The sequence below is a fragment of the Schistocerca nitens genome, chromosome 9 (assembly GCF_023898315.1).
Source record: "Schistocerca nitens isolate TAMUIC-IGC-003100 chromosome 9, iqSchNite1.1, whole genome shotgun sequence".
Taxonomy (NCBI): domain Eukaryota; kingdom Metazoa; phylum Arthropoda; class Insecta; order Orthoptera; family Acrididae; genus Schistocerca; species Schistocerca nitens.
Genome location: NC_064622.1, coordinates 10,215,104 through 10,241,362, shown reverse-complemented (window position 1 = coordinate 10,241,362; position 26,259 = coordinate 10,215,104). Strand labels below are relative to the sequence as shown.

General features: G+C 42.2%; 1 protein-coding gene across 1 annotated transcript in view; it reads right to left on the bottom strand.

Moving 5' to 3' along the window:
* Positions 1-26,259, bottom strand: part of LOC126203492 (protein bric-a-brac 1-like) — a 206,027-nt gene that overhangs the window by 157,814 nt on the left and 21,954 nt on the right. Inside the window, exons 3-4 of the mRNA XM_049937821.1 lie at positions 24,301-24,489; positions 21,050-21,770 (exon numbers count right to left, since the gene is read on the bottom strand). Of these exons, the coding sequence (XP_049793778.1) occupies positions 21,050-21,770; positions 24,301-24,489 (910 nt within the window). The remainder of the gene's footprint in view (positions 1-21,049; positions 21,771-24,300; positions 24,490-26,259) is intronic.

The following is a 26,259-nucleotide window of genomic DNA, read 5'->3' as shown; positions in this document are numbered from 1 at the left end:
GAAACTGCTTTGTTCATATAAATGCATGTCAGTAGCCACGTGGACTCCACAGCAGAAGCTGTGTATACATGTTGCAGCTATGCCACTTCCTCATGACATGACCTATCAATAAGATGGCGCACCATGCCATTTTGTGAGCAATGTGAGAGACTCTTTGGATCATGACTTTCCAGATCACTCGGTTGGGAGAGGTAGTCCATTAATTGCTTGGTCCTCTAGAAGCCCAGACATGATGCTGCTAGGTTTTTTTTTTTTTTTTTTTTGTGGTATACCAAATCTGTGCCATTGCATACATGCAGGTATCACAAATGTTACATCTGCAATGTTGCAAAACACTTGGAGAGAGGAAGAATACAGATTAGATATCTGTTGCACCACTAATAGTGCGCATATCAAGGTGTATTAGGTGTGTAAAAAAAATAAATCAATAAAAATAAAAAAAATTGAGTTACCATACTTGTAGAAACATACCGTTACTAAATATCTTAATCACTTCTCAAGTTATTGCATTTTACATTATTATATGCTTCACCTGGACACCTTGTATTTTTCCAAATCACAAAACCAAAGATGGGTGCCCGAAATGAATACAAACCTGGACATTGTGTATAACATAATAACAACAACATTAAATAACCTGTGCAAGTGGCAGATAGAAGAAGAGACATATGCACCAAAGATTTGAGTACTGAACTCCGCAATGCCGTAGAACACGAGTTGACCATCATATTGCCCACAGTCCCTACAACTAGTGTAGACATGTCTTTATTTATACTACTGGATGCAGACTGTATAAAGGAATTCACACAATTTCGTTATGTATAACCATTTATGTAAATTATATAAATTAATAGAGGGAAACATTCCACGTGGGAAAAATATATCTAAAAACAAAGATGATGTGACTTACCAAACGAAAACGCTGGCACGTCGATAGACACACAAACAAACACAAACATACACACAAAATTCTAGCTTTTGGAACCAACGGTTGCCTCGTCAGGAAAGAGGGAAGGAGAGGGAAAGACGAAAGGATTTGGGTTTTAATGGAGAGGGTAAGGAGTCATTCCAATCCCGGGAGTGGAAAGACTTACCTTAGGGGGAAAAAGGACAGGTATACACTCGCGCACACACACACATATCCATCCACACATATACAGACACAAGCAGACATATACCTTGTGTGGATGGATGTATGTGTGTGTGTGTGTGTGTGTGTGTGTGTGTGCGAGTGTATACCCGTCCTTTTTCCCCCTAAGGTAAGTCTTTCCCCTCCCGGGATTGGAATGACTCCTTACCCTCTCCCTTAAAACCCACATCCTTTCGTCTTTCCCTCTCCTTCCCTCTTTCCTGATGAGGCAACAGTTGAATTTTGTGTGTATGTTTGTGTTTGTTTGTGTGTCTATCGACGTGCCAGCGCTTTCGTTTGGTAAGTCACATCATCTTTGTTTTTAGATACATTTATGTTGTATGAAATGTTAAACTTCCTTGTTAAGAAGATAATGAGCCACATCCAAAGGAAATTAATTGTTCTAATTAATATCCAAGATTTATCTGGAAGCCAGAGAGATAGCTGAAGTTGGAGAGGCCAGTGAGAAAGGTGTGACGTGCATTAAAAAGGACACAGTTGTCATATATTTTTTAAAAGAGTAAACTGTCATTTGACTGTGTTTCACTACACTTATCTTCTAAAGGAAAATCCAGGATGACAATATTATGAAAAGGCTAGCTTGCTACCCACCATATAGTGGAGACGTTATGTCATAGATAGGCACAACACAAAGACTGTCAAACACACACACACACACACACACACACACACACACACACAATGACCACAATTTCTGTCTGCCGAGAGAAGACTGTGAGCAGTAGAGCATGATGGGAGAAGCAATCTAGGTGGTGGGGGAAGTATGAGGCTGGGACGGGGAGGGTGAAGGATTGCAGGATAGGGGGTGAGGGACGGTGAAGTGTCGCTTGTGGGGGCATGCAGGGATAAAATGGAAAGAGGGTAGGGCACATAGGTGCAGTCAGAAGGTTAGTGTGGTGAGGAGGGCAGTAAAAAAGGAGAGAAGTAAAAAGACTGTGGGCATGTTGGTGGAATGATGGCTGTGTAGTACTGGAGTGGGAACAGGAAATGGTATGGGTGGGTATAGGACAATGACAATGACTAACGAAGGATGAGGCCAGGAGGGTTACGGGAATGTAGGATATACTGCAGGGAGAGTTCCCACCTGTGCAATTCAGAAGAACTGGTGTTGGTAGGAAGGATCCAGATGGCATAGGCAAAATGAAGAACTTCGTGTTGGGCACTTTGCTCACCAATTGGGTGGTCTAGCTTTTCTTGGCCACAATTTGTCAGACGCCATTCATGCAGGCAGACAGCTTGTTGGCTGTCATTTCCATTAGAACGCAGCACAGCAGTTGCAGCTTAGCTTGAAATCACACGAGTGGTTTCGCAGGTAGCCCTCCCTCTAATGGGATAGATGAAGCTTGTGACTGGACTGGAGCACGTGGATGTGGAGGGACATAAGGGTAAGGTCTTGCATCTAAGTCTATTACATCGATCTCAGCAATGAGGCAAGGGGTTGGGGGCAGGGGTTGTGTAGGCATGGATGAGGATATTGCGTAGGTTCAGTGCACAGCGGAATACCACTGTGGGAGGGGTGGGGAGGATAGTGGGTAGTGGGTAGGACATTCCTAATTTTAGAACATGACGAGAAGCAGTCGAAACCGCAGAGGAGAATGTGATTTGGTTGCTCCAGTACTGGGTGGTACTGAGTCATGAGGGTAATGCTCCTCTGTGGCCCGGCGATGGGACTTTGGGAGGTGGGGGATGACTGGAGAGATAAGACATGTGAAACCAGTTCCTGTACTAGGTTGGGAGGGTAATGACACTATGTGAAGGTCTCAGTGAGACTCTTGGTACATTTCAAGAGGGATTGCTCATCACTACGGATGTGATGGCCGTGGCTGGCTAGGCTGTGTATAAGGACTGTGGTGGCATCTGTCAATGTGGCGATATTGCTCATTGTTTGATATGGACGGAGGTTGTTAGACCATTATTATGTCATATCTTTTAAGGCAGCTGCTTTGAAGTGCCTTAACAGATATGACACAATAATTATCTAAATGATTAATGGAAAATCTCATATAAAGATGTGAAACAAATACTAACAAATTGATAGAGGGGCTGGCCAGTACTTACCTCAGCTCAGTACAGCCGATAGATACACAAAAAACAGAACCAAAAATTTTATGTTCCTAGCTTTCGGAACAAATGTTCCTTCATCAGGGAGGAGAGAGGGGAAAGAAAGGGAAGAAGGGAAAGTAGATTCAGTTACTCACAACCCAGGTTATGAAGCAACAGGGAAAGGAAAACAGGGAGGGTAGCAAGGTTGGAGGCATGGTTGTCAGAGGGAAGCCAAAGATATTCTACTTTAAGTACTTTGCCAGCTTCAAACCAAAGAGGATGCATACAGAAGTAAAGAGGTATATAGTATAAAGATAAACACAACTATGTAGGATGAAAAGATGCGTGAATGGCTAAAGAGGAAAGGGAAAGAGGAGAAGATTGAAGAGTAAATGGGAGTGAGGTTGTTTAACGTAGGTTCAGTCCAGGGGGATGGCGGGATGAAAGGATGTGTTGCAGTGCAAGTTCCTATCTCCGCAGTTCAGAGGGACAGGTGTTTGGTGGGAGAAGCCAAATGGCACATACGGTGTAGCAGGTTCCTAGGCCCCTAGAATTATGCTGGAGGGCATGCTCCGCTACTGGGTATTGGACATCTCCTAGGCGGACAGTTTGTCTGTGTCCGTTCATGCGCTCAGCCAGTTTAGTTGTTGTCATACCGATGTAAAAGGCTGTGCAGTGCAGGCATGTCAGTTGATAAATGACATGTGTAGTTTCACACGTGGCCCTGCCTTGAATTGTGTATGTTTTACCAGTGGCGGGGCTGGAGTAGGTGGTTGTGGGGGGATGCATGGGGCAGGTTTTGCAGCGGGGTCGGTTACAGGGGTAGGAACCGCTGGGTAGAGAAGGTAGTCTGGGAATATTGTAGGGTTTAACAAGGATGTTACGGAGGTTAGGGGGGGTGACGAAAGGCAACTCTGGGTGGTGTGGGGAGAATTTTGTCAAGGGATGATCTCATTTCAGGGGTTGACTTGAGAAAGTCATATCCCTGGCGGAGTAATTTGTTGATGTTTTCGAGGCCAGGATAATATTGGGTGACAAGGGGGATGCTTCTGTGCGGTCTGGGGATAGGAACATTGTTGTTGGACGGGGAGGAATGTATTGCTCGGGAGATCTGTTTGTGGACAAGGTCTGCAGGATAGTTGCGGGAGAGGAAAGCACTTGTTAGGTTATTGGTGTAATTGTTGAGGGATTCGTCACTGGAGAAGATACGTTTGCCACGAATACCTAGGCTGTAGGGAAGGGAGCGTTTGATGTGGAATGGATGGCAGCTATCAAAGTGAAGGTACTGTTGTTTGTTTGTGGGTTTGATATGGACAGAGGTGTGGATGTGAGCTTCAACAAGATGAAGGTCAACATCCAGGAAGGTGGCTTGGGTTTTGGAGAAGGACCAGGTGAAATTCAGATTCGAAAAGGAGTTGAGGTTATGGAAGAAATTAAGGAGTGTTTCTTCACCATGAGTCCAGACCACAAAGATGTCATCTATAAACCTATACCAGGCCAGGGGAAGCAGCTGTTGGGTCTTCAGGAAAGCCTCCTCCATGCGGCCCATGAAGAGGTTGGCATAGGACGGAGCCATCCTGGTTCCCATGGCCGTTCCCCTGATATGTTTGTAGGTCTGGCCTTCAAAAGTGAAGTAATTATGGGTGAGGATGAAGTTGGTAAGTGTGATAAGGAACGAGGTTTTTGGAAGATCTTCGGGTGGGCGTTGGGAGAGGTAGTGCTCAAGGGCAGAGAGACCATGGGTATGTGGGATGTTTGTGTAAAGGGATGTAGCATCTATGGCGACAAGAAAGGTTTCAGGTGGGAGAGGAGTGGGAATGGATGTGCCATTTGGCTTCTCCCACCAAACACCAGTTCCTCTGAACTGCGGAGATGGGAACTTGGCACTGCAACACATCCTTTCATCCCGCCATCCCCCTGGACTGAACCTACGTTAAACAACCTCACTCCCATTTACTCTTCAATCTTCTCCTCTTTCCCATTCCTCTTTAGCCATTCACACATCTTTTCATCCTACATAGTTGTGTTTATCTTTATACTATATACCTCTTTACTTCTGTATGCATCCTCTTTGGTTTGAAGCTGGCACAGTACTTAAAGTAGAATATCTTTGGCTTCCCTCTGACAACCATGCCTCTATCCTTGCTACCCTCCCTGTTTTCCTTTCCCTGTTGCTTCATAACCTGGGTTGCGAGTAACTGAATCTACTTTCCCTTCTTCCCTTTCTTTCCCCTCTCTCCTCCCTGATGAAGTAACATTTGTTCCGAAAGCTAGGAACGTAAAATTTTTGGTTCTGTTTTTTGTGTATCTATCGGCTGTACTGAGCTGAGATAAGTACTGGCCAGCCCCTCTATCTCTTTGTTAGTATTTGTTTCACATCTTTATATGAGATTTTCCATTAATCATTTAGATCACCTATATGGTCCGCATCCTTCATTATTTTGTCCCTTTTGTTAGCTATCACTTACATCTGTCATCTTAACACTTTCTCTTCTTCAGTGTTTTATGTATACATAAATAAATATTTTTATAATAGAGGGAAACATTCCACGTAGGAAAAATATATCTAAAAACAAAGATGATGTGACTTACCAAATGAAAGTGCTGGCAGGTCGACAGACACACAAACAAACACAAACATACACACAAAATTCTAGCTTTCGCAACCAACGGTTGCCTCGTCAGGACAGAGGGAAGGAGAGGGAAAGACGAAAGGATTTGGGTTCTAAGGGAGAGGGTAAGGAGTCATTCCAATCCCGGGAGCGGAAAGACTTACCTTAGGGGGAAAAAGGACGGGTATACACTCGCACACACACACACACACACATATATCCATCCACACATATACCTGTGGATGGATATATGTGTGTGTGTGTGTGTGTGCGCGAGTGTATACCCATCCTTTTTCCCCCTAAGGTAAGTCTTTCCGCTCCCGGGATTGGAATGACTCCTTACCCTCTCCCTTAAAACCCAAATCCTTTCGTCTTTCCCTCTCCTTCCCTCTTTTCTGATGAGGCAACCGTTGGTTGCGAAAGCTAGAATTTTGTGTGTATGTTTGTGTTTGTTTGTGTGTCTGCCAGCACTTTCATTTGGTAAGTCACATCATCTTTGTTTTTAGATATAAATAAATATTTTCGTCACCAACTGTGCTAGTTTCACCTTCCTTCTATTATCTTATTCCGTTTAAGGTCCACTTCTCTTTTTTTGTTTATTGATTTATTTATTTAACATTCCATAGTTTTAACGTTCGTTATTCGCTGTTTTCCAGCCAACAATCACTGCCATCAATCTCTTCCACACCTACCAGTATCATCCATTTCCGTCGATTTCGTGTTGCTGGCGATATTTTTGTGCCACTGGCTATCTTTCTCTGCCACAGGAAAATTTTTCGCGATTTTTTAGCGGCACTCGCGATCTTTTTAGCGGCACTCGCGATCTTTTTAGCGGCACTCGCGATCTTTTTAGCGGCACGCGCGATCTCTTTTGCGGCACGCGCGATCTCTGTTTTTGAGCAACGTGTGTTCTTTTCCCCTGATCTGGACATACTTGCTTGGTCTGGTCAACTTTTTCCGTATTTTTCTTATTTAGTGGTCTTCCTTTGGTATTGAACATTACCAACAAAATTTCTTTCTTTCTCGTCCTTCCCTCCGTGTTTTATTCCTTCTTATGATTAGTATTTTAACTTTAGTTATTTAATTTCCCTACCCACCAGTTACCCACTATGTACCCTAATCCTATACCACATTATTTACATTCATTCCGGAAACATGCATTCACCGTAGCCAAACTGCAATCCCACATACTTTTCCTCCGGTCCTGCTTAACCTTTGGAATTACCCCTGAAGGACTTACCTTAAAAGTTCCCATCTCTGGGTGCAATTCCTCCTTCCACCAGTCTCTCCTGGACTTCCAGTACCTTCAATCCTTAGCCCTTACCCAACTTGTCCTGAATCTCTACACTACTTCAAGTAACCACCACTCCCAACAGCTCCTATCTCTCTTCAAAGTCCTCCACCTCTCAAACCCTTGCTTGGAGAACACACTCAGGAACATCATCCTAGAAGCCAGCTGCAAACTTGAGTTCCATGCCACACACCACCTGAAAAAACTATCCACAGTGCTAGTGCAACACCTAAGAAGTGGGGTCCCTCTCCCTATCCCTCACAAACACCAACCACAACAGAACCTTCAACAAATCCCCCTCATAGCCAACAAACCTAACCTAGCCACCCTACTCAATCTCCCCATCCCAGCACATACCCCACACAGACCAAATCTCAACTATAACCACAGTCAAATGCCACATATCACCAATCCCAATTCAGTTCTAAACTTCTCATCCAGATCCCTCTCTCCTCCAGAGACATCTGTTCAATCAAAAGGCTTAACCTTTAGCCCCACGCCTAAATTCAACCACACTGCCCTGGTTAAATATCTCCTCTCATTCACCCGGAACCTCAACTGGAAATATCACTTCACTACCCAAACACAGCCCCCAAATACTAGACCCAGTGTTGAACCCAGTCTAGAACAGTTCCGACCGCCTTCTCAATGGGATCCTCCTCCCCTCCCCCAAAACCATCCCTTGCAGACATTTCAGGAATTCCTCACATCCAGTGTTGCCTCCCAGTCCTTCTTGAAGAACATCACGACAACCCCCAACATCACCCCAGCTGAATCCCGTGGCATTAAGGAGCTGAAAATTGACCACTCTATTGTCATCCTCCCGGCGATGAAGGCTCCACAACTGTCGTACTTGACCGTATGGAGTACGTGGCAGAAGGACTGCGTCAACTCTCCGACACCTCAACCTACAAAGCTGTTACCCAGGATCCCATTTCCTCCATCCAGACTGAGCTGCAGAAAATCCTAAAAATCCAAGGTCCCTCACCAGGCCTCACAACGGCTTCCATAGACTTACTCACTCCACCTGAGCCACGTACCCCTACCTTCTACCTATTACCCAAAATCCACAAAGAGAACCATCCTAGCCGTCCCATTGTGGCAGGCTTCAAAGCCCCAACAGAACGTATCTCAGCTCTGGTAGACCAATACCTCCAACCTATCACCCGCAGACTCCCATCCTACATCAAAGACACAAACCACTTCCTAGAATGCCTCAAATCCATTCCCACTCCTCTCCCACCTGAAACCTTTCTTGTCACCATAGATGCTACACCCCTTTACACAAACATCCCACATACCCATGGTCTCTCTGCCCTTGAGCACTACCTCTCCCAACGCCCACCCGAAGATCTTCCAAAAACCTCGTTCCTTATCACACTTACCAACTTCATCCTCACCCATAATTACTTCACTTTTGAAGGCCAGACCTACAAACATATCAGGGGAACGGCCATGGGAACCAGGATGGCTCCGTCCTATGCCAACCTCTTCATGGGCCGCATGGAGGAGGCTTTCCTGAAGACCCAACAGCTGCTTCCCCTGGTCTGGTATAGGTTTATAGATGACATCTTTGTGGTCTGGACTCATGGTGAAGAAACACTACTTAATTTCCTCCATAACCTCAACTTCTTTTCGAATCTGAATTTCACCTGGTCCTTCGCCAAAACCCAAGCCACCTTCCTGGATGTTGACCTTCATCTTGTTGAAGCTCACATCCACACCTCTGTCCATATCAAACCCACAAACAAACAACAGTACATTCACTTTGATAGCTGCCATCCATTCCACATCAAACGCTCCCTTCCCTACAGCCTAGGTATTCGTGGCAAACGTATCTGCTCCAGTGACGAATCCCTCAACAATTACACCAATAACCTAACAAGTGCTTTCCTCTCCCGCAACTATCCTGCAGACCTTGTCCACAAACAGATCTCCCGAGCAATACATTCCTCCCCGTCCAACAACAATGTTCCTATCCCCAGACCGCACAGAAGCATCCCCCTTGTCACCCAATATTATCCTGGCCACGAAAACATCAACAAATTACTCCGCCAGGGATATGACTTTCTCAAGTCAACCCCTGAAATGAGATCATCCCTTGACAAAATTCTCCCCACACCACCCAGAGTTGCCTTTCGTCACCCCCCTAACCTCCGTAACATCCTTGTTAAACCCTACAATATTCCCAGACTACCTTCTCTACCCAGCGGTTCCTACCCCTGTAACCGACCCCGCTGCAAAACCTGCCCCATGCATCCCCCCACAACCACCTACTCCAGCCCCGCCACTGGTAAAACATACACAATTCAAGGCAGGGCCACGTGTGAAACTACACATGTCATTTATCAACTGACATGCCTGCACTGCACAGCCTTTTACATCGGTATGACAACAACTAAACTGGCTGAGCGCATGAACGGACACAGACAAACTGTCCGCCTAGGAGATGTCCAATACCCAGTAGCGGAGCATGCCCTCCAGCATAATTCTAGGGGCCTAGGAACCTGCTACACCGTATGTGCCATTTGGCTTCTCCCACCAAACACCTGTCCCTCTGAACTGCGGAGATAGGAACTTGCACTGCAACACATCCTTTCATCCCGCCATCCCCCTGGACTGAACCTACGTTAAACAACCTCACTCCCATTTACTCTTCAATCTTCTCCTCTTTCCCTTTCCTCTTTAGCCATTCACGCATCTTTTCATCCTACATAGTTGTGTTTATCTTTATACTATATACCTCTTTACTTCTGTATGCATCCTCTTTGGTTTGAAGCTGGCACAGTACTTAAAGTAGAATATCTTTGGCAGTAACTGAATCTACTTTCCCTTCTTCCCTTTCTTTCCCCTCTCTCCTTCCTGATGAAGGAACATTTGTTCCGAAAGCTAGGAACGTAAAATTTTTGGTTCTGTTTTTTGTGTATCTATCGACTGTACTGAGCTGAGGTAAGTACTGGCCAGCTCCTCTATCTCTTTGTTAGTATTTGTTTCACAATAATTATCTAACAACTTTTAGAATTGTATTTGATAATCGCATAAAAGCTGAAATCTAGGTAGTACAGAAAACAAATAGAATAACACACAGTCAACTGGCAGTTTATTCTTTTACAAAGTATTGCATGATTGTGGCTCAACACATTGAAAACATTTTAGTGGTCATATAGGAGCCTTTTTTTTAGTGGAGTATGTAACAGAACACATGAAATTGAATGACATACCTGATTAATGCAAAAATGCAGAAGAGAAGTACAAAACAATGTGTTCTTCATATTGGAAATCGGAACTGAGTTAACAACAGAAGTGTTGTGTAACAAATGAAAGACAATCATGGTGAAAAGAGAGGTTATAAAATTTCAGTACCTATGTTCATACCAGAAACTTCAATATGTGAGTCTTTCTATTCTATAGAGAAAATACACATATCAATATTGTCTCGGAAGAAACTATTTTGCTCTTAATGAAAAACCATTGGAGATCTATTTGATATAGATGTATGAATATAATAGAAGGAAACATTCCACGTGGGAAAAAATATATCTAAAAAACAAAGATGTGACTTACCAAACGAAAGCGCTGGCACGTCGATAGACACACAAACAAACTCAAACATACACACAAAATTCTAGCTTTCGCAACCAACGGTTGCCTCGTCAGGAAAGAGGGAAGGAGAGGGAAAGACGAAAGGATTTGGGTTTTAAGGGAGAGGGTAAGGAGTCATCCCAATCCCGGGAGCGGAAAGACTTACCTTAGGGGGAAAAAGGACAGGTATACACTCGCACACACAACATATCCATCCACACAAGGTATATGTCTGCTTGTGTCTGTATATGTGTGGATGGATATGTGTGTGTGTGCGGGATTGTATACCCGTCCTTTTTCCCCCTAAGGTAAGTCTTTCCGCTCCCGGGATTGGAATGACTCCTTACCCTCTCCCTTAAAACCCAAATCCTTTCGTCTTTCCCTCTCCTTCCCTCTTTCCTGACGAGGCAACCGTTGGTTGCGAAAGCTAGAATTTTGTGTGTATGTTTGTGTTTGTTTGTGTGTCTATCGACGTGCCAGCGCTTTCGTTTGGTAAGTCACATCATCTTTGATATAGATGTATCATATACATGTAACTTATCATACGTTCTTATTATTTCATAACTTTCTAACAATTTTCAACAATATTTTCAGAATAAATAATGCAGTATGAGAACTGTAAAGAAACGACCATGGAAGTGTGAAGTTCATGAAACCACTGCCTGTTGTCAGTACTTTTTCAGCATAAGTAAATGGTAGCACCTCCTCTTGACTTACAGCTTGGAACCTCCTTGACATTAATAAAATGAGATGGGAGATCTCAATTTCAATGCCTAAGCTGAGTGTACAGCTGATCCATACATTGCACGTTGTCTATGTCATCCAAAACTCTTCTTTGGCAGCTATCCCAATCCAATGTATATGAATAACAGTGAACAGAGTTGAATAAGTGCAACACTGAGCTGTCATTAACCAAATGTTTGGAAGGTTTGTAATAAATATTAACATGAATTACAAGCAGAATTTTCTTTCTCTATTCAGTTCACCATAATAACAATTTTTACAGTTGCATTTTGTATGTGATTTACGTGTATGACAACATTCTGTAACAAGAGTGTTTATTAAACCATTTACCATAATTTTGGGACACAGTTAAATTTGTTCATCTGTAATTAACTATGCAGGTTCAAATGTCTTTCAGCAAACTACTGAGATTAGTTAGATAGTTTCACATTCTATAGGTCATCTGTGCAGTGACTGAGCCTCATTTCTCTCTCAGTGTAGTGTAGTGAAGTGTTGGTTGTGTTGTGTGCGCACATGTTAACTGCAATTACAATGCAGCTGTCAAACGGCTTACCGCACAAGCCATCAGATGCACTGACATCAAGGGGAATTATTCTCAGCCATCATGGAGTTTTTATACTGGGATATGTAATCTGCTGTGTATTCTTTCCTACCTACCATTAAAGAGTTTCAAATTGAAGGATACATCTTATCCTTAGGTAGACTGCATGTCGCCTAGCTATTTACTCTAGTTTCTGGCAATGAATTCCAGTCTTTAAGGAACATAACAAAATGACAGTGCACACCCGTGAATATTCAATTCTACGCACCTCAGGCTATATGAGAGATCAGCTGACAACGATTAACTCAGGGCGACCACAGTGGTGAGCCCAATGTGATCTAGCCTGTGAAATAAGAAGAGGTGTGACTGAATCAGATCTGATACAATGGTATCATTGGAGGTGACAATTCCGTCCATTTCTCAGCCTGCACTGTGTCTACCCCCGTTCTAGATGCACAACCCAATGCTTTGGTTTGCGCAAGTGGAAGCCAGTTTCCTCTATATGGGTATTATGGCCGACACCACTGAATCCATGTTGGTTGTTAGGCTGCTGGAGCACCATTACACCGCTGATGTGGAAGACATAATTACCGCATTGCCTGTGGCCAATGAGTATGAAAACTAAAAGCAGGCTTGAAAAGCAGACTTGATCCAATGGGTTTCTGCATCACAGGTCGATAGTCTCCGGCATGTGTTAACCCAGGAAGATATATGGGACCGGAAACCTTCCCAATATTTACGGCATTTGCGCAGTAAGGGGGACACTGGGACATCGCCGAATAACCTGGTGGCTGTGGAGTAGTCATCGGTCACCACAAGCAAAAGCCATAAAAATGTTAGCAGACGACGTCTTTGGACCAGAACGCAAACCTCTCCGACAAAATTGTGGACACTATAGCTCCTGCCCCAGTTAGGGGATCGGTCGCTGTATGCAAGGGCATGTCAATGATGCTGAGTAATCCAGTTCCTTTGATGATGTACTCCATCTCGACTGGCACACCAGTTTCAACATGTCTTAGCCTAGCATCAGCAATGGTCACAAGGGCAGATTATGACAATCTAGTGGCTAAAGTCGAGATCCTTATGAAGAGGGCTGACAAGATACTATTCTGGTGAGACAGCAGCGACGACAGAAGCAGGTACCAAAGGAGTTTTAGAAGTTCATACTCTGCTACTTTGCTGACAGCTGGACAACAACAGCTCACCATCTGCTGGTACCATAGAGCACACAAGTACACATCATGGTGTGCAAGCCCAAATGCCAGGGGCAATCGGACATAGGCGCTGCCTCTGACTACCAAGTGAAATTCCAGTGCCTTTTTGTCAGTGACCCAAGTCAAGCTGCAAATATCTGATGGATACCACATCAGACTTGTGCATCTATCCCCAATGACTGCTATGTTGTACACCAGCAACTCTCTTCTGCTTGTCTGACACGAACAACCTCTTCAATACATACCTATGGCACCCAATGGATGGAACTAGACCTAGGGCTGTGCCGCGCACCCATATGAGATTTCACAATTACGGATGTCACCCAGCCCATCATTGGTGCTGATCTGTTAGCTTACTATCACCTACTACCAGAAGTGGCGAACGCACAACTGGTTGACGGCATAACTAGCCTGGCGACATCTGGCTTCCACCGCTCCACAGAAGTGTACTCACCCATCATTGTTCAGGCAGATTCTGGCGAGGAGGGGGGGGGGGGGGTTTATGTGTGACTACAACAATGGTTCCCAACCTTGACGCTACTTCCAGGAGCACCAAAAGAGGTATGTCATGATACTGTTTCTAACATCAAGACTATGAATTGCCAACCAGTTTCCTGCCAACCATGGGGTCTGAATCCAGGTCACTTAGCAGTCGGAAAAGCAGAATTTGCCGCCCTGCAGAGAGAGGGAATTATGCATCTATCCAGCAGTTCATGACTGTCCCCTTTACATTTCCTTGTGGCATTCATGTGGAGATTACCATGCCCTAAATACATGGACAGTGTCAGATTGGTATCCCATTCAACCACGGCAAGATTACAACTATGTGTTACGTAGCACGACAATTTTTAGTGTGCTGGACTGAGCTAATGCATATCCTAATATACCAGTAGCTGAGGAAGACGTTAAAAAAAAAATCACAATTGTTACTCTGTTTGGTTCATTTGAGAGTCTGAATATGACATCTAGATTATGAAATGCCGCACAGACTTGGCAGCGGTTTGTAGATGCAGTACTGCAAGGGCTACCCTTCTGTTCTGCATATTTAGATGATAGCTTGAACAACATGGGAAACACTTAATGCAAGTTTTGGAATGGCTATTTAATACAGCATAATGCTAAATGCAGCCGAGTGTGTTTTTGGACAGCCAGATATAGACTTTTTAGGATACCTAATATCATCCAAAGGCTCACTTCCTCTGCCTAAAAAGGTAGGAGCATTTTTCAGATTGCATGCCCATACACGCTCAGGAGTTACAGCATTTTCACAGAATGTTAAATTTCTACCACCAACATTTGCTACACTGAGCAGCACTACAAGAATCTTTTACCACAGCACTTGCCGACTCAAAAATCAAGGAAACTTCACCAGTCCATTGAACTGATACCATGATTTTGGCTTTTAAGACGGCAAAGCGCAGTACAACAGATGCAGCATTCCTTGCGCATCCTGAATTAGAAGCACCCCTAACACTGGCAGTTGACGTGAGTCTAATGGCGACTGTGGCTGTTCTGCAATAATTACATGAGGGTATGTGGCAACATTTGACTTTCTACTCCCATAAATTTTCAACATCTCAGCAGAAGTGGAGCACATATGACGAACTCCTCACATTATATGAGGTGATAAAATACTTCTGCCTGCAATTGGAAGCAAGGCAGTTCACATTTTCTACGGACCATAAGCCACTGATGGAAGCATTTCAGCAGAACAACAACTGCTCACCTAGCCAACACAACCAAAGCTTTCTCATAGCACAATTCCACATGGACATCACATATTTATCAGGTACTGAGAACATGGTGGCCAAATGTCTCTCTCACGTCTATGGCATTTTAAACAGCTCCAGCACCACGAATTTCACCTGACTGAATGAGGCACATAAATCTCACCAAGAGTTCTGACACTATCTCAACGATCCATCAACAACATTGAAGTTGAGATTAATAGAACTGCCCAGTTCCAGTGCCAAAAGATATGTGGTGTCTTGACCAGTAAATGAGGACCATCCTTACCTGTAGCATTTCACAAGCCCACCTTCGACATCATCCAGATGTCAGGTCAACAGTTTGCCTGCTCTCTCACCGATTTGTGTTGGTGACAGCTTGGTGGAAGAAAAAAAAAGTTGGGAATGGAGTCGCATGTGGGTCAAATTCCACAGGAGCAAGATCAACTGTCACAAACACACTCCAAGTGGGACCTTTCCAATCACTAACGCACGATTTGCACACTTTCACGTCAAAGTCATGGGACCATTACCTTCTTCCAACAGGCGACAATACAACAATACCTCCTTACCATGGTTGATTGTTTTACACACTGGCCCAAAGCAACACTGGTGAATAACATATCTCAGAAACTCTGGCACCCACCTTCACAGCACGATGGATTTCTCATTTTGGCTGGCCACTTCACATAATGACAGATCACAGCCACCAATTCAAATCAGACCTCTTCTCCCTAATAACAAAGTTCTGTGGCACAGTTAGCATCCAGCCAGCAACGGTACAATCGAGCACTGGCATCAATTGCTCAAGGCAGCAATCATGAGTCAATATTGTTTGGACGTCAGCACTGGCAATGATACTGCTGGGCCTCCTGATGACACATAAACCTGATTTACACTTCATCTGCAGAACTTGTTTATGGTGAAACACTGTACCTGCCTGGAGAGTTTGTAGAAGCACAACCATCGAAAACACCTAGACGCGTTACCAGTGACTTCGTGCTTCAACAGAGAGCACATCATCACACAACTTTGTCCACACCAATTTTCAAGGGACCAATAGGTACATGCTTTGAGGCCTACAGACATGCACCCACATCATGCTCCACAATGATGGAATTAGAACTTCACTGAAACCACCATACATTGGCCCTAACAGGGGCACACACCTTCGAGATACTGGTGAATGACAAGCCTACTACAGTCTCAATAGACACAACAATCAACCACCCGACGTCCAATGATCAAACCCTTTTGTAACAGCACCAGCACTGGCACAAACACTGTCACCACTCATCGCAGAACCACCACGACATGCACAATGAGACGTGAATGGCGAGTACATTTCCTAGCACACTGCCTCTGCTTCCCCCAAGGGGCTGATGTGGTGCCTGAGCTGCCCTTCTCTCTCATTGCAGCGCAGTGCCATGTTGCTTGTATCATGTGTGCACATGTGTTAATTACCATTACAATGCAGCTGTCACATGGCTTTCCATGCCAGCCATCAGGAGTGATGACATCAAAGGGAATCACTCCGAGCAATCACGGAGTTTTTATATTGAGATGTATGTTCTGTTATTTACTCTTTCCTAACTACCATAAAAGAGTTTCAAGTTGAAGGATGTGTTTAATCTTTGAGTAAACTGTGTGCCACCAAGCTATTTATTATTATTTCTGGCAAGGAATTACAGTATTTAATGAACATAATGAAAAGACAGTTTACACTCATGAATATTCAGTTCCACATACCTCAGGCTAGATGACAGATCGGGGATGATGACTAACTCAGTACAACCACAATCTGTATAATTAATTGTAATAAGGTAGGTTTTTTTAAAAAAATACATATGTAAGTTAGTAATTCCTACCCACCACTCATTCGAAAAAAAAAGACTCTTCTGTGGAAGAGAAGAAGTTATCTAGGGGAAAATTCTTCAGGTATTTTTTCTGTCAGTCAGACATTTTGTATCTTTAGGTAAGGTAGTAAATGTTTTGGTGACAGCACTGTGCACCTTTTTATGTGTTAAAGCAACCTTAATGCGAAGTAATGAATGTCATTTTTTCTTCTGATATTTTAACCAAGTACAACACTGAAGTATTTCATTAAGGTTCTTTTACTTAATATGTTGATTTGTTGATGAATAATTAATTATACAACTCAGTAAGAAACAAACTTAGAAATCCAAATAAATTTTACACAGACAATTAGAAACCTGCCACTGTAACAAATAGATATAACTTTTCTTTATTCTGCATTTAATATGTAATCAAGCTGTCCAAGTCTTGCAGTAATGGCATTGTATTGGAGATTCAGCTTTCTAGTGGCAATATGTGTGTGATCAGTACTGTGATTTATCCCTCTAGGAAGTTGTAAGGTTCTGTCCTGGGAATACAATGTCAGTATTTGGTGTACATAGACCAAACCGGAAATGAACAAAATAGTGTCAATCACTACATAATAAAAGTTTTACAGTATACATATTTGTGTCATAATAGGGTTTGTTTGCTACTGAGTTTTTACAAACTGCTGATTTATTGAACAGTTATATCAGTAAGCAGAATTATTGAACACACCAATTCAAAATTAGTTTGACGACAAATAACAGCTTGTTGAATTCTCATGGAAAGGAGCATGTGTAGTACATAAGTGACTAAAGACATGGTTTCGACACTAAAGCACACTTAACTCTGACGGGAAGAAATTAGATGGTAAGTGGAGTCATTGTGTAGCTGGTATAACCTGGCAACAGAAGAAATGGGACAGAATAGTATTCTCAGCATTACGCAGTCACTTTTGAGCCAGAATATTTAAATGGCTGCACAGAGTAAACAAAACAGGTTTGCACTGACTGGTTATGAGTTAACACTACACATTTTAATAATTAGTCTGAATATTAATGAGCAAAGAGAAAAAGAGTATGCTGGACTGATAGCATGCACACTTCCACCTTCCAGAAACATCAGATGCTACTGCTGATATGATGAGTACCAAAGTGTAGTGTTTTTAGACAAGTCCTTCTTTAAGCTGTTCTATAGATACTGTAGAGATTACAATCTCCAGCAAGCATTTGAACATGATAAGAGGACAAATGCCAACTGTGGTGGTTTGTGGTGCCAATAGATACAACATGCAATCTCTAATCATACATAATAAGACCAACTAACAGCAACTGCTACATCAGTATGAAGGCTAACGTTCTGAGCCTCCTCCAGACAATTCCACATGATACATTTCAGCAGGACAGTAATCTGAACTCATGAGACAACAAATGGCAATCCAGCCTTGATGGATGACAGGTACAAGTGTTACCATTTTAAATTTTTACAAGCACTAGATGGAGTTCTTCAGAGGTGACATCACTACTGTTTTAAAATTTTTCATTTTGGCAGTTCAGAAATTGGCTACCAGGTAACTTAACAGTCAATGTTTAGAGAAACAGTGCTAAGAAACAATGGGTATTTCATGTGGAAGTTTTCGTTGGATAATTTTTTACAATTTTGTTAAAACCTAACTCAACAGAAATGCCTTGAATCGTTCTGGTCAATATTTTTTTTTAATAAATCACCTTCAGAACAGACAGTTTACAATTGATTTGAAGTGTTTCATCATGGTCATGAAAAATTTCATAGTGGTTGTGCCTCCATCACCAATAAATTTCACTAAGGTCTACCAAAAACAGTTGCTGATCCAAAAACACTGATGCTGTGTGCCGCACAATCAAAGAGGATTGACATATCAAAAGAGTGTAGTACATTCAATTTTGAACAAACACTTGGATGGGAAAAGATTTGTTTCACAAAGCAACTAAAATTGCTCTAGAGGAAAGGAAAGTAGACTAAGTGATACCTATACAATTCTACATAGAGTATGTGAAAGCACTTGTTCCCTTCTGGGAGAAGTCCATCTTAAGTCATTGGAGGAACAAACCGTTCAAAGTGTTTTGAAAGATGCACATGTCATTCTCATCTTAAGAAAGATGCAATTCCAAATATCTACATCACTTAATGATTCTGAGCAATCACCAGCCTCATTTACAACTTTTTATACAATAATCCAGAAGTGCACAAAAAATCTGAATAAAATGATATATTACACTTGAGCCTACATTAAGTAGTTTGCCCACAAGCAGCTCTGTAAGAATCAACATTGATTTTGCAAACAGTATGTGAAACTCAGATCACTCTGTTTCCCCTAGGAAACATATGACTGTAGTTACTGGGACCAAAACTGTTATCATGTACCTTGCCTTTGAAAGCCTTTGATGGAGCTATGCCCTGTTACCTAATGAACAAAATACAAGTGCATGAAATGTCAGCCTAGCTGCTTGATTGGACAGGGGAGTTCCTAGCAGATAGAACACAGTATGTTGTTCTTATGAATAAAAATGTTGAGATGTAAAAGCAGCTTCAGGCATTCCTTAAGAGAGTGTTTTAGGACAATTACTGATCACAACACATATCAAGTGGATAAAGTGGAACATAAGGCCGTTTGTGGATGATGCTGCTGAATACAGATAAGTCACAACACTAGAAAATTGTAGTAAAATGCAAGAAGACCTCGATGAGATTAATGTTGGGTGAATAATTGGCAGCTGACCTTGAACATTAAAAATGTGGCATGTTGCACATAAATAGGCAATAAGACTCATTATAGTTTGATTACATGTTTGCCAAATAATCAGTGAAAATAGTCACATCTATTAAACCTCTGGGAGCATGTGTATGCAGTGACTTCAAGTTAAACACCAATACAAACCTATAGTCAAGTCCATGCACGTTGATCCCTGCTATTTTCAGTGCATACCTCAGCTAGTCATATAACGTCATTTTGTAAATGTGTCTATGGCGACACCTCACAGTCTATTGCTTTTACTTGAACCCATTTGTGCTTTGCAGTTGAAAGCTGGCGTCAGTGCTGCTAGCTATCAGGGATCATCTTACACCGACTCAATCAAAGGAAAGGCAGATGCCAGACTGGGATTTATTGAAAGAATCTTCAGGATACTTCATCCACATATGAAGGAGACAGCTTACAGATACCCTTGCTGTACTACTACTACATTATTACTCCCTTTACCTAGTATGACTGATATAGGAAATAGTAAAGAGACAAAAAAGAGTAGCATCTTTCATCTTGGGTTTGTTTAGCAAGTGTGAAAGCAACTCAAAGTTGCTCATCAACATCCAGGGGCATATGCTACCAGATCGGCATTGTACAAGATGGTGGTATTAGAATTCCAAGAGAATATGTTCTTGGAGAGCTGCATCAAACCAGTCTCTGGGCTGAAGACCACAATAACAACAACAACAACATGGAGGCTTACTCAAAGTAGTAGTTCTCATGCATCATTCGTAACAGAAACGTGAAAATGGCAATAATACACAAAGTACTCTCACCCAACCACCATAATGTGGCTTTCTGCGTATAGATGAAGATGACATGTCAGCACAAACAGGATCTCAATTACTATTTTATTCCACTGTCCTTCTATAACCTTCAGAGTTACAGTAGCTTGTAAGACATAACATTCTTTTCATCTTGGTAAGGCAACAGAGCACTTGGAAGAATGCAGAGTTTATGGAATTCATTTCATGCGAACTTCATTGATGATGGAAACTCCTGGGAACTTTTTTGAGACTATGACGTTTTTAACAAATAGAGAAGAACATTACAGGCTGTTTCTTCTGAAGGAAATTTTTTTTCTGACTTACTGTCTGATTCATTCCCTTCACCATTTATGGGGGTTTTTCTCTAATTACCCCATTCATGGCTCTTATTAGAGGCCATAGAAACTTTGAAATTTATTATGAGATGCAGAAGAAAGTACTGATGCAACAACAACATTACACTAAAATAATATATAACAATTTACTTTCTGTTGTTTGTTATTTGGCTCCTACTAATTAATTTTTCCTTTTGACAACATTCAAATGAAATAATATAATTAATTTCTAACTTCTGACAGAGACAAAATATTTATTATACATCATAAATAAAAATGATTGGCACTATAACATCAATGTTGAGGAGCTATTATCTTGAAGTTACTTGCAGGTACATGCTGCAGGCAGGCAAGAAGTGTTGTTGTAGCTGAGCTTCAAATTTTTACAATATTCTACAATATATTAGACAATTATAGCTCACCTTCAGGCACAGAAGTATGCTGTGGTGGTGCCCCAGACAATGACCGCATGAGCATGCTCTGTTGCTGAGAGGCTGGAGGAGGTGAGCCTCTACTTTCTTCCTTCAGTGGCACTCCACGAGAATCCTCATCACCCAAATTGCTTCCAAAGCAGTCTGTATCTTCCGACGCACCAGATGCTGACGGGCTGCCATTCCCATCCATTCCCCTGAGAGTCTGTTCCTCCTGTATATCCCCCTCATCCTGACATATTGGTTCCTTTTTTATTGTGACAGGCAGGTCATGCAGTGGGCTGTCTGGAACTGCAGGAGTCTGTGAAGCAGTCTGATGTGGAGGAGCAGAGAATTCCTCCTGAGAGGACAACTGTGGTGGTACGGGTGTAACTGCAAAGCGGCGCGGGAATGCTTTGCGCCTTTTGGACAGTGGTACAGGAGTATCATCGTGCTGAGGGCTTGATGGCTGAGAGAGAGTAGGTGAAACACTCACAGGAACTGGTAACTCTGGTGATACTGTAGCTGGCTGCTCAGATGTGACAAAGGCTGGTGATGCCGGTAAACTTGGGCGAGTAAGTGTGTGGAGGTGTGGAGCAACAGGGGGTGGAACTGAAGGTAAGGAGACTGGTTTGCGTTGCTTTGAATGAGATGTGGTCACCTGAGGTTGCAGTGCTGTTGGTGGTGGCGGCGGTGGTGGTGGTGCAGGTGACTGCTGCTGCTGCTGCTGCTGCTGCAATTGTGCAAAGAAAGCAGAAACAAATCAATAAAAAAAGGATGGTACATCAAATTAAACACAACACAAAACACACACACACACACACACACACACACACACACACACACAGACAGAGAGAGAGAGAGAGAGAGAGAGAGAGAGAGAGAGAGAGAGAGATACATTATGCCAGCCAATGACAGTGTACTGGTGCTGCAGATCAAATGGTTCAAATGGCTCTGAGCACTATGGGACTCAACTGCTGAGGTCATTAGTCCCCTAGAACTTAGAACTAGTTAAACCTAACTAACCTAAGGACATCACAAACATCCATGCCCGAGGCAGGATTCGAACCTGCGACCGTAGCGGTCTTGCGGTTCCAGACTGCAGCGCCTTTAACCGCACAGCCACTTCGGCCGGCCGCTGCAGATCAGTTGGACTAATCTAATACTGACTGGTTGCAGTGCCAGAATAAAGAAAGTTAGGAATGAGAACATTTTCTGAAAACTAAGCAACATTTCCAGTGTTGTTTATGTGTTTCAACTATACAATGAGTGGTTACCTTCACACTTTTCATTATTTAAAATAACTGTGGGATTTGTAATTAATCAGGATGGCAGCTGGCTCCACCTCTGGGTAAGGACTGACATTTAGATAGCAACAAGAGTATAAATTGTGAATGAGTTTGTAGCATGTGCACATTTTGTCACATGGAATACAGGTGGCAGGTGACTATAGATGTGACAAGAACCTGCACAGATGATTTACAACAAGAAGTTGCCAACAGCTGTATAGTGGCAGATCACAAACCTCAGCGGAGAGACTGGCCATGGGGCTGGTCCTATGCACACCTGTGGCCAACAAAATCACTGTATGTCCACCTTCTCAGAGATGGTTGTGGGACTCAGCTGTTCAGTACAGAATGTCAAATCAAACACCTTTCAGCTGTCTGATTTGAAACCTCATCTGAAGTGATAGCTGTATCGAGCACAAATTTACAGGTATCGGTCTTTGAATGCTGGCCCCTATTTTGACCGGAACCGAATTTGGAGTCTTCCTACCCATCGGTCAGGCGGCCTGAAGATTGCATAATAAATCGCCAGAACTAGTAGCCAAATAAAATAAAAGTTTGAAATCTGTTGTGTGAAAGTGTTTTATTTGACAAATCCACTCATATTCTTGATGCTCTTCAAGTGTTGGGTCTTGCAGACCAATATACCTGGCGCCAAATAGCAGCGGTTATGTTGGATCAAGAGCAGCATAACCTTGAAAATGATGGTTGTCAAATAGATGGATGAATATGCTACATTTTCCATCACTCAACAAAAGAGACAATAAATTAACCTCACATGTTATTTTTGTCCATACTTGACAAAGAAATACTGGGTGGTTTTGACACAGTGATGAAGAGTCTACTAATATCAACATTTCACACAGAGATTTAGCTATCAAGACAACTGTAGAGAGAGTTATAGTAAATATAATTTTTCCTTGCTCGTTGAGACAGGATCCTGAAATTTGTATTTTGTATACTTTAAGTAAAAACTAAAAAACTGTTAATATGAATTTCATTGCTTCACCCCAAACTACATGACATCATAAAAATTTCATCATAGAAAATTTTTTATCAGCCTTGTATCAATGAAAAGAATCTACATTTAAGTACATCCAACTCAAGGTGAATCAGATGCTGTAGAAACAATTTTTATTTCTTCACAATAGTCTACTATTTCTGGGGTCTATGATACAAGCTAAGACTTTCATCTAATGCACCCGTATATATCTTCCTAATCTTGTCCAACTGTATGACAAGTCCTGCTTCCAGGATGACCCTCTATTCTGAACAGAAGTCCCAAGAGGATTTTCTAAAACAAATTTTAACATAAACCATAAGTTGCCTTACTAATAAAAGATACCTTAATTTTTTTAAAGAAAAAAAAATGAACAATAGGAAGAAACAGGTACCTGACTGACTTTGATGACCACTGGGTAGATAAAATGACACCATGTGAAGTAGGAAGAAACCAAGGTAATCAGCTTTGTAAAGTGTGGAAATCCTTCCCACAGGCAATGGTTAATACTTCATCAGTTGCAGAATAATGGATCTGACAATAACACATTGATGGGCTTTGAGGAGAGGATGAGCAGAAACAGACACATATGATGCATTTATGGGTCCTGGGAAGGAGAAGCCTTTCTGCGTAGCCATACAGCACAGGTTCCATAGTTTGTTTCTCAAATTCAGCACTCCAGATGCAACTTACACTGCAGTCATGTTACTGCCCCTCGCCACCTCTGTGTACTTGAGCATTTCAAACTAGCTACCACATAAATAGGGTTATTGCAGCAGTTCTCTCAAGTTGAATCAGAACCTGGAGACAACAATTAGCTGCTTCATAAAACTATTGTGCAGTGTTTACAAGAACATGTGATATGAATCCCAGAAACCTTATTATTTATTATGAGAACAGCCTTACACATAAAAACATACAAAAACAAGCAAATAAATGAAAACACTTGGCTTGATAATTTTTACTGCCCTACTTACTGTTTCTCTGAATGGATTAGCAGCACCTGCAAGACCTCGTACTTGCAGCAATTCTGCTGTATGAAGGAATGGTGCCAGCCTATCTTGTGAAATGTAAACTTCACCTTGATACATGAAGCTCAGAAGTGCCTGTACATCTTCATATCGGACATCTTTAAGTATTACCACTGGATGCTGGCACGGATTCTCCTGCAATAATGGCAATTCTACTTACATTAAAAAAATAATAACCCTTTAGTAGACTTACGATGTTCATAATAAAATACTACAGGGTCCGGCAGTCAAACCTGCATTTTTTAAATGAGTGTAAAATACACATAGATGCAGATATCAAAATTTTATTCATACAATCTTATTCTATGTTAAAAAGCATTTAAGAAACATCAACACATTTTTTTTCATTGTTTGAAAATAACATCAGCAAGATGGCATCCTTCTCGATCATGGCATTCTCGCAGGCAATTTACGAAACAGTCCATCACATGGCGAAGCATACCCTGGGTGATTCTCTCGATTTCCAGCCGGATTCTTGTTTTGAGATCACTAACATCGTGAGGTATTTCTTCGTACACTTTGCTCTTAAGGCAACCTCACAAGTTGTAAGGTCATATGATTGGGGGGACGAAAGCAATTGCTCCATTCTTGAAAATCACCCAGTTAAGAAAAACTTCATTGAGAAAATTAATGCTTACGCGGGCTGTGTGACTGGTTGCTCCATCTTGCAGAAATAATGTTTCATCATTCACTGCATACTGACGAAGATGAGGTATGAAGAATGTCCTTAGCATTGTTGAATAGCGCTTAGCATTCACGGTAACAGATTGCCTTCTTTCATTCTCAAAAAAATAAGGGCCTATTATTCCTGACGAGGACATTGCACACCAAACTGTTACCTTGGTTGAGTACATGGATTTTTCATGGAATTGGTGAGGGTTCTGATCACTCCAATATGTAAAGTTCTGTTTGTTCACATATCCATTGAGGTGAAAACCTGCCTCATCACTCATCCAGAGGTTGTGAACAAGCTCCTCATTTTCTTCAATCATTTGCAAAATACTTTCACAGAAATACTGTCAGACCACCCATACGAGATCCAAGTGTTTAACACTTGGATCTCGTATGGGTGGTGATGTAAGTCTAGCCTCAAAATCCTTCTGACAGTCCTGTCACAAATTCCAAGCGCAAAACACTGTCTACGTGCTGATCCCCAGAGGTTTCTTCCCACACGTTCCACACTCTTGGGAGTATGCACTGTCTTCACTCTGCCCTCTGCCACCTCTTTTCCTTGTTGTTTCACTGACGTTTTCAAAGTTTTCGACCCAAGTTTTTATTGAGTCAACTGAAGGCACTGGCCTATTAAAATTAATTTGAAAATGTGCCCAGAAAAGACGCTGAGTGGCTACATAGCTACTGCTTCGGTAGTACGCTTTCACTGCAAATGACCGTTGTCGTTTAGTCCACTGCTCCATAGCTATCGAAATGCTTTGTGTCGGCGAACACAGTGGTGACCTCGGTTACTCGCCCCCCACTACTTCCGACACTTCCGAGCACTAATAATAAATGCAGGGTTGACTGCCACACCCTGTAAATACTCTGTGCTCACAAGACTGTGGCTCCTAGAAGTGAAACATTGTTAGTCATTTTCATAAAAAAGAAACAGTAAGCCATGCTTCCAATATCATTACTGTATTAATGTTGTTGGTGAAATTTTCAATCCAATAAAATGAGAAAATATATCAACAAAAATAATCAATTTTTTGGAAATACAACATAATTTCAATGAAACGAGAAGGTTTATATGCAACTCAATTTTAATTACATAAGCGAAAAATTGGGAAGTTTAAGACCGACAGAAAGATGCTCCTATCAGAGCACAAAAAAGGTAAATATGCTCCTGGTTAAAAGACTGACTGGAAAGTGGCATACCAGTTGCCTCATTCTATCTTCTATTGCTCTCTC